Below are 10,223 nucleotides of genomic sequence, written 5' to 3'. Positions count from 1 at the left end.
ACTTCGGGTGTCACGAGACCAAATAAAATCCTGTTGACGCTAATGTTAAGATTTCTTACTAAAATTCATAGAAACTAGGTATGACCAAGTATACACAGAGTGTGATACCTGTGCTCAACACGTTTCGAAAAAACTGTGGTACACCTTCAACAATCTAAAAAAAAAATATGCATGTTTATGTGTGTGTGTGTGTGTGTGTGTGTGTGTGTGTGTGTGTTTGTGTGTGTTTGTCTGTGTGCGCGCGTCTCTTTCTCTCTCTCTGCCAGACCACCAATAGTGATCTAAGAAAAAAAATATTGCACGTGTGTGTGTGTGTCTGTGTGTGCGCCTCTCTCTCTCTCTCTCTCTCTCTCTCTCTCTCTCTCTCTCTCTCTCTCTCTCTCTCTCTCTCTCTCTCTCTCGCGCGCGCTTATCTTTGGTGGTCCAACGAGAACTGATACTTCATTACAATGCTATTACGTCACGCTATTGTTCGTCGCATAAAAACGGATAAAGAAAAAGACTATCTATTTGATGACACTCTACCACGTTTTAACTCGACGCCTTTTGAATGTCTAACATCTGGTAATTGGGAAAATCATGATAGAAGACCATACGTAAAGTAATTAATTTTCTTTGATAGTTTTCTATGAAATGTGTTACTTAAACAAGGTCGATCCAGGTGATTGGTATAATGTCTACATGTTTTGTATTTCACCTGACAGCTTTGCAGTATAATACCACATGGTCACTGTCTTGTAAACAGAAATGTTGACGCTACACATGCGTAAACGTGTGTGTCAAACTAGACATCACAACAGCTTCATGTCAAACGAGATAGCAGTATTTTACGGTGGATAAACTTTCGATAGTAATTTCGGTTCTGATCTCACCTGAGGTACTTGGGTCGAATCATCGTATCCTGAGGTACTTGGGTCGAATCATCGTATCCTGAGATACTTGGGTCGAATCATCGTATCCTGAGGTAAACCTACTCTCTGATTTGTTTTTTTCCCGTCCCAACCAGCGCCCGAAGACGTATCAAAGGTCGTGATATATTTTGTCCTGTCTGAAGGAAAGTGCATTTAAAAGATCCCTTGCTGCTAATTGAAAAATGTAGCAGGTTTCCTAAACGTTTCAAAAATTATCAATTGTTTGACATCAGTAGCCGATGATTAAATTAAACAATGTACTCTAGTGATGTCATTAAATAAAATAAACTTTAACTTTTACTTTTGAGCGACCAAATATGGCAACATGCTGTTCAGTGCCTCCTTTGAATATTTAACCAAAAGGCATTAGGTCTAAACATTTCAGTAAAGTACTAGAGGCAGAATTACCAGTAATTTAATTTAATTGTTTACAGCAACACAAAAATTTACTGTAGGCCTATAGAAGCAAAACAGTGACGTAATGAAATTATAACGGGCTAATCTCCTCTTTATAATTTGAAAATATCATAAATGTTACAGTAGATTATACGCGGTACATAATGCTTTTAATAAGGTAGTTTCCAATGTAAATAAAATTACATTGAAAACAAGATGCTTTATCTAGAAAAATAACTGAATAACATTCAGTAAACATTAATGTGTAACATGTGGCTACTGACTACCAAACACCATTTGTATAAAATTAAAAACAAAGTGATGAGAGGAAAACTCGAATATCAATCGGCTGTAGTTTGAAGTATTTCTTTCTCAAAATTTGCGAAGAAAGTGCCCGGCGTTTGAAGAATAATCCAATAATTGCATAAGGTTACAGTAATATATCTTAGAACTTCCCCAATTTACCCAAGTGTAATAACATAGTAATATGTCATCTGGAGTTTTCTTTTTGTAGCCTACAATTTAACATACGACTGTGACACCAGTCTAGTAACAAAAACATCCTTTCTACCATTTCGTACTTCACCTACTCTTTCAGATTACCTGCAATGAACATTAATAAATTAAATAACTGTACCAATTTGTTTCAAAAGGATGCCAAGAATGAAATAGCTGGCTTCCAAGTGACCTTTTGTGTACACTACGTTATCCAGGACGTTCACCAGATCTGTCCATTTGACTTCTGAGGTCAAAATGCCACAACGAAGAGTGGAGTTCATTCGTATTTTGAAAGTATATGTTTAATATGTATAATATGTCTGTTACGCACAGTTATACTTGAATACTATATATTTTCGCTGCAATCCTAATTTCGTATAAAGTCAGATTTATTATGTTTTAGAGAGCCAACATAATTTCGTTTTGGATTCGACACTCTCATATTAGATTAAAACCGTGTGTAGATACAGACATAAAGAACTGACTGCACGTCATTAAAAACAAGCACATGGCTTTCCTGCCATTCATAATGGGGCGGGGGAGGAGGTACCCCCTACTGCTGGAGAAAATCCTAAAATTCGGGAGAAAACGATAGAGATGTTCGGGCAAAATGAGCTGACCTGAAATCTTTCTAACCTGTTTTTCCATCATTCTACCCACAGTGGTAGACTAACATTTATTCATGTACAAATGCATAGTAATTTGTTTGCAACCTTATATAGCTGTTTGTTAGTAATGCTAATATGTATAGGGCCTAAATGTTGTTATCCAGATTCGAGCATTTTTGTGTAATTTTGGCAAAAATTGGTCTGTCCACCCCTCCCCCCAATACGCCCGCGCCCCCTCGCCCCACCCCCAGGCCCCCGCTCCAACACAAATGAGAGCCCATTTTAGTTTGTACGAAGCAAAAATATTAGAATGTGAAATCCACTTTTAGCTACTACAAACAATAGTACAGTCGTTAAAAAAACTTCGTTAGCCTGAAATGTTTTAAAACTGCAGCAAACTAGACAGTCAATTTCATTTAAAGGGACTAGCGTGAGTTTGTTGCCATGATAGAATCTTTCCAGCTGACGTCTTTCTAATCACTAAACTTACACATAGTTACATTTTCGCGTGTTAGGGTCTACTCTGAGTTTGCTGCTATTGCAACATGTGTACGAAATACGGAGTCTTTTTGATGACTAACATTAAAATTTAAAACTATTTTTTTGTTTAGAACATCAGTGTCCGTATAATCATATTTGTTGTTTTTAATGTTTGTGTAAACCCAAACCGGATTTTACCTTCTTATAATTTCGTACTAACAAAAAAACTATACAGTAGGAAGTAAAATGAAAAATGACTACATCATTAGAAGATTACCACAAACACATTGGTCGCCCTAATGTGATATAAATAACTCAAAATACACGAAGGGTCAACGGGAATAACCTGTGATGTCACAGTTTTAGTTGGGTGATATTTTTGAATTTTAACTCTGTATGTAAGCGTGGAATATTTATACCTAAGAAAGCTTAATTTACCAACTACTTTTAAAAGGACATTCCCGAGTTTGCTGCATTGTAATATGTTTCCAACTAATAAAATATTTCTACGATTATACTTGCATATTAAATATATTTTCTTGTTTAGAATACCAGTGTCTGTATATTCAATGTGTTTCTGGTCGTCTTAATATTTGTAAGAAGCCCAAACTGGATTTTGTCTTCAAATAATTTCGTACGTACGAATTGTTTAGTTTGTTTAGTAAATAAAATGAAATTTAGCCTAGTAGGGGCCTACAAATATTATTACAATCAGAAACCCGTTTAATATACAGCCACTAATAAGTTATGCAGAAAATATATTTGATATGTGATTACAATCGTTAAAAAGTCTCTGGTAGTCGATAACACCTTAAAAATTGCAGCATACTCAGGAATGTCCCTTTAATGGCCTACCATAATTATAGGTTTTTAATTTAGTGTGTCATTGTGACCATCACATACACGACCGTTGTAATACTGTATAAGATATATATATATAATTAGGATATACAATGAAGTTTGATTTAAATTACTATAAAATTTAGGATAAACAGAACCACAATAACTATGCAGCCCATTGATTTATTAATCATCAACTGTTGGATGTCAAACCTTTGGTAATTCTATCACAGGATCTTTAGAGTAAACCCATTTTTTAATTAGCAGCAAGGGCTGTTTTATATGCATCTCCCACACAGGACAGCACATACCACGGCCTTTGGTATACAAGTTGGTTGGATGGGGGAAAAAAGGATAATAGGTCCACTGAGAAGATTCGATCCTACGACCCAAGCGAGTGCTTCACCGACTGAGCTGATATTTTTTTATAGTCCTACTAATGCTCCACGACTGGTACATTTAAACGCCGTGGGATGTCCTTTCCTGTCTATGAGAAAGTACATACTATAAAAGGGGCGGGACGCAGCCCAGTGGTAAAGCACTCGACATTGGACTATTTCTCGTTCCAGCCAGTACACCGCGATTGGTATACCAATGGTCTTGGTATGTACTACCCTGTCTGTGGGATGGTGCATATAAAAGATCCCTTGCTGTTAATCGAAAAGAGTAGCCCATGAAGTGGCGACAGCGGGTTTCCTCTCTCAGTATCTGTGTGGTCATTAACCATATATCTGACGCCATATAACCGTAAATAAAGTGTGTTGAGTACGTCATTAATTAAAACATACCCCCCCCCCCCCCCCAATATTCCTTTCCTTTAACTTGTATGGACGCTATTGGGCGCTGAGGAACACGAGTCAGCCACCTCGACGTAAACTCATTACCAGGAGTCGATCTGCAGGGTGTCAAGCAGACGATGTCCTCCTGGTCTCGCCGCGAGTCTGACCGTGTTGGGTGTCACGGGTTTCTCCTCACAGCTTGTAGCGCTGATGGATGTGCTGCAGCGAGGCTCTGGGAAGCAGCATTCCATCCATTAAACTGTTCGAGTGCACAGACAGACACTTCATCCTTAGATGTAACGTCTTTTTGCACCAGGTTCACTCTTCTTTTGTTTCCAGCTGAGGAGAGTTCATATCCCCTTTAACAGTCGGTGGCTAGCCCTATGTATTGAAAGGTTTGACTGGATGTTCACCTTGAAGCTTGACCTGCGTTCAGCGACGGAGGGTAACGCTAACGCGCCCTGGTTGTAATGATATTTAACACTCAGTCGCCTATACAGACAGGCGTCGATGGCATAGTAGACATTAATTAATCATCGGCTACTGGACGCTTCAAAGGAAACTCGCTACATTTTTCTATTAACAACAGGGGATATTTTATATGCACTTTGGAACACACAGGGCAGCACGTGACCTTTGATCTGCACGTCGTGGTGCACTGGTTAGGATCAAGGAAAACCCGAACAAGTCAATCGGTCTTAAGTCTGGTAGGTACTGATTTCGCATCTCAGTACTAGCTGTAAATTTTTTAACCAGATCTCAGTGTTCAAGGACACTATACCGACTACTAAGTTGTATAACTTAAAGCAAAAAAGATTTTGAACTAGTAATTACTAATCGTTAACTCACTGCATGGGCACACAGCCCAAATAGCCGAGGCTTGTGTCCAGAACAGCATAAATGAAGCTTATTTGAATATAAGCGCGAAAATCGAGTTAAAATATAAATAAATATATAAATTAGTCAGTAATCAATAAACAACCAAGCAACCAAGCAACCAACCAATCAACCAAACAAACAAGCAAGTAAGCAAGCATGAAAGCAAGCAATTAATTTTTTTTTTAAACTTAGTAGAGAATGTTAATATAGCAAACTAAACTCACCTTGCTGTATATTGTTATATTTGTATTTAGATGCACCTTTTAGTCACCTTGTTTTGTGGGAAAATATAATATCTTCATACAAATGAATACTTAGCTAATCTGGCCTATGCCGACTTAACATATTAAAAAAAAACATTGGACACCCTTCACTTATATAATAAAGAAACGAACATAGCACTGCTGTAAAGCGGACAGCCGTCAAAGGTTTGTAATGGCACAATGTTTTGTTTCGTGAAACCACTAGAGCACATTGATTTATTAATCATCGGCTATTGGATGTCGAATACTAATATTTGGTAAATCTGACACATAGTCATCAGAGGAAACCCGCTACATTTTCCTAATGAAGCAAAGGATCTTTTATATGCACTTTTCCACAGACAAGAAAGCACATACCAAGGCCGTTGACCAGTTGTGGTGCACTGGTTGGAACGAGGTGGTTCGATCTGTGGGATGGTGCATATAAAAGATCCCTTGCTGCTAATCGAAAAGAGTATCCCATAAAGTGGCGACAACGGGATTCCTCTCTCAATATCTGTGCTGTCCTTAACCATATGTCTGACGCCATATAACCGTAAATAAAATGTGTTGAGTACGTCGTTAAATAAAACAGTTCCTTCCTTCCAAATGTTTGACATCCAATAGCCGATGATTAATAAATCAATGTGCTTTAGTAGTGTCGTTAAACAAAACAAACTTTAACTTTATATCGACGTGAACTCACATGATTGACTCTCTCAATAGACCATCCATCATCGACATGAACTCACAGAATTGACTCTCAATAGACCATCCTTCATCGACGTGAACTCACAGGATTAACTCTCAGTAGATCATCCGTCATCGATGTGAACTCACAGAATTGACTCTCTCAGTAGATCATCCATCATCGACGTAAACTCACAGGATTGACTATCAATAGAGCATTCACTAAAGGTGTCATTTCACAGGACTGACCTTCAACGAAAATGTTTGTTTGTTTTATTAGTCAACGGCTACTGGATGTCGAAAATTTGGTAATTTTTAAAACGTAATATTAGAGAAAGAAAACCCGATACCGTTTTCATTAGCAGCCAGGGATATTTTGTATTCGCTTTCTCACAGACAGGACAGTACATACCATGACCTTTAATACAGCAAACATGGGACACTGGATGGGATGAGAGAAAAAAAAACAATCAAAGAGGTCCACTGAGGTGATTCGATCCTACGACGCAAACACCTCAGGCAAACGCTCTACCGATTGAGTTAGATTCCGCGCATCAGAGATATGACCTCACAGAATTGACCCCAAGTAGAACGTCCGCCATGAAATGCGAGTGCACAAGATTTACCGTAGATCATGCTTTTAATGGAACATTATTCATCTCACATGTATCATACTAATCTAATAGCCTCGATCTCTATTGGGATGCGACTAAAACAATAATTGTTTTCCCATTTTCATGCAATAGACAGAAAAAATATGAATACTGATTTTGTGAAGATGAAAAGTTTTTGACTTGTCATAATAAAAGATCGGAATTGGGGTGCAAAATTATTAATTCAGTTATGAAAGTTTATTGACAAGAATGGCTATACATTACGATCCTCTACCCAACCACCCCATCCCCCAACATCATCTAAGGGGATCGCCATTCCCCCGCTCTCTGCCTCCCTCCAGCATCATATTGTTCGCTTATGAGTAAAACCAGTAGAGTCTGTGTAACAGAACTTCTGAATAAGAAAATATCAATTATTGCATTTAATTATCCCGTTATCTACCTGCCAAACCTCGAGGGCTTCTCTGAATGAAGTCATCTGTCACATGGACCCTAGTACAGTTTTTCAATCAGGTACAATACCCTCATCCATCACACAGAGCGAGAGAGAGAGAGAGAGAGAGAGAGAGAGAGAGAGAGAGAGAGAGAGAGAGAGAGAGAGAGAGAGAGAGAGAGAGAGAGAGAGAGAGAGAGAGAGAGAGAGAGAGAGAGAGAGAGAGAGAGTTTACAAATGCGATCTAAATCAATTCTGCACCTGTTACTTGCGACATAAATGACAGATGAAATAGGAAGTAAGCCCGTGCGTCTATATGCAGGACTGGTGTGGGAATAAAACCATCAGCCGTTGACAGCCCGAGACACCGCGCTGACATGGAGAAGATGCATGACTTCTCTCACTGCATGTGGGTCACCTTTGATGGCCAGGGGAAGATGGACACCTGTCTAGCGCAAGATGTCGGCTCAGAGGAACCCGGCTGCGGGACGTGGAGTGATGTCAGCTGCTAATGGTGCTGAGCGGAGTGCAGTGTAGCAGCAGCAACAGTTTGGAGAATACGTTTGGTGGGAGAGGCAGAGCCGTGGATACCCTGGGCCGGGCAGGCAGATAGAGCCATGGTGCAGGTTTCGCTCTTGTTCCTGCTGTCCTTCATGAGGGATCAGCTTAACCATGGTGAGTCTGAACACTGATTATATAATACTCCGTGTGTAGTTGCTACATCCATTAATCATTAACATTGTAATGTGGTTACGCTGCAGATACCTCAAATCAATTATCACAGTGCGGAACATTAGCTTTAAAATAATGATGGCCAACTGGACAAAGTAAAATAAATATCACTGGTCCTTATTAAACTTAGCTTGCTAGCCCTAGGCTTATTGCATTGGAAGGAAAAACCAAATGGCAGATTTGTCGTATCACATTCTCTTTGTTTTGCAGTATGAATTTAATCTGCAGTTGATGGTTGCTTGTCGGACAATCGCAAGTAGTCAACAAAGGCCGCCTGGTGCGTCTAGAAAATTGACAATTTTCAACCATGTTCCATTGTCAATAATGCTAAAAGAGACTATTTTCAGTTTTGGTTTTTATTAAAACAGACATAAGGTCAAACTCGACCATGTTGAGTGTCACACTAATTCTTGAATATTCGATTCTTTGCTGTACCGATAGATTCTTACCACAAGGCACCGTTAGTGCTGTAGGTTTTTCTTTATACCAAATCAATCACATTACTCGTAATCTTGAAATGATTGTCCTAAGCCTATATTCGTTGAAATGGAGGGGTCGGCTCATCCACGGTGAGTCTTCCATACAGTGTGTAAAGCGGTTTTGTGTTTCATTTAAGACTTCTCTGTTATTTCTTTTACGTTCATCGGGTTCTGAAAAAAAAAATCATCCGCAAAATGTGTGAATAGGTGAAGCCGTTCTCACATAAGTTTGTGGATGATTTTTTGTTGTTCATACCCAGATGAACGTAAAAGAAATAACAGTCAATACTTATAATTAAAGTTGAATCAAACTTGCTAATAATAACACTAAAAGTTCATACTTTATTTTGAATTATGTCCACAAACAATAACGCTCAATAAGACAACTTGCCCAGATAAAATGATGTTATCAGATATGACGTTCCCTGACGACGTAATTTTTATATTTATCGAGGTGTGAACAAACTCCCGTCGCTACGTCTGGACCAATGTAATGACGTTATATTAAATTGAATGTAACGGAAATTTAATTATTCTTGCATGAACGTCAAACATGACCATGTTCAATTTATAAATAACCATTTTTGGGTACGATCATTTCAACGGTTATGATTATTTCAATGTAAGATAAAAAAAAAAAAAAAAAGTACGTTTTTCACGTTTCCCCCCAAATGCTTGTTTTTCATCTACTGGATGGGAGAAATATAATCCTCCATTATGCATCCATGTGGGACAGGGCTATTCCACCCTCGGATACATAATATGATGTCAGAGACTCAGCAAGCCTCATCCTTGACAACAAATTATGTACCCTCGGGTGGAATAGCCCTGTCCCACATGGACACATATGAAGGATTCTTTTAATATTGTATTGAATGTGACGGAAATTTAATTATACTTGCATGAACGTCAAACATGACCATGTTCAATTTATAAATAATCTTTCATAAATATCAAATCAGCATAGTTTCCCTCCAGTTTCATTTCACCCGCAACCACAACCTGCAGAAAATGTGGTCAGACGTCATTACCAAAGGACACTGTCAGTATTGTAGGTACCGGTCTCGATGATGTAGTGCTTAAGCCATCGGAATTAAGGCTGGTAGGTACTGGGTTCGTTTCCCGGTACCGCCTCCGACCCACAGCCATTTTAACGACACAGTGGGTAGGTGTAAGTCCTCTTACACCGACTTCTCGCTCACTAACCACTTAAAACTAATTACTAACCTTAACTAGATAGAAGCACGAAAATAGGTGTAAATGAAATGAAATAATATTGTAGGTTTCTTTACACCAAAACTGTTTTTGTTGCCGATTACGTTAAAGATTAGTTGGTTTGCAGCCATTAAACTTGAGAGGCCATTAAACCAGAGAGGCTAGCTGAAACGCGGCGAGTCTTATACTAATTACACCAGACAACAAAGAATATGTCTTGTATGTAATACTAATAATATAGAGGATGAATATCATTTTTTGCTTGTATGTCCATGCTATAGAGACCTTAGAGTCAAATATTTCAAAAAATGTTATTGTTCATGGCCTTCAATGCTAAATTCATCTATTTTTCTATGCATCGTCGTCAAGAATTAATATCATAATTCATGTTTCCTCCTCGAATTAAGTATTAATTATAGGTCATAAG

At 38.4% G+C, this 10,223-nt stretch overlaps 1 protein-coding gene across 3 annotated transcripts in view; it reads left to right on the top strand.

Annotated features, from left to right (window-relative positions):
- The first annotated feature begins 465 nt into the window (after positions 1 to 465).
- LOC121367576 overlaps positions 466 to 10,223 on the top strand; it is a 47,691-nt gene continuing 37,933 nt past the window's right edge. Inside the window, exons 1-3 of one of the 3 annotated variants that reach the window (XR_005957392.1) lie at positions 466 to 601; positions 7,693 to 8,045; positions 8,313 to 8,521. Coding sequence is in view for 2 of the 3 variants with exons in the window: in XM_041491846.1 (XP_041347780.1) it covers positions 7,988 to 8,045 (58 nt within the window). In the remaining variant the exon portion in view is untranslated. Of the gene's footprint in view, positions 602 to 641; positions 965 to 7,692; positions 8,046 to 8,312; positions 8,522 to 10,223 lie in introns of those variants that run through there. The other 2 variants (XM_041491846.1, XM_041491847.1) reach the window with 2 other exon arrangements.

The sequence above is a fragment of the Gigantopelta aegis genome, chromosome 3 (assembly GCF_016097555.1).
Source record: "Gigantopelta aegis isolate Gae_Host chromosome 3, Gae_host_genome, whole genome shotgun sequence".
In the NCBI taxonomy this organism is placed as follows: domain Eukaryota; kingdom Metazoa; phylum Mollusca; class Gastropoda; order Neomphalida; family Peltospiridae; genus Gigantopelta; species Gigantopelta aegis.
Note: the sequence above shows the minus strand (reverse complement) of the source record. Positions and strands in the feature narration are given on the sequence as shown.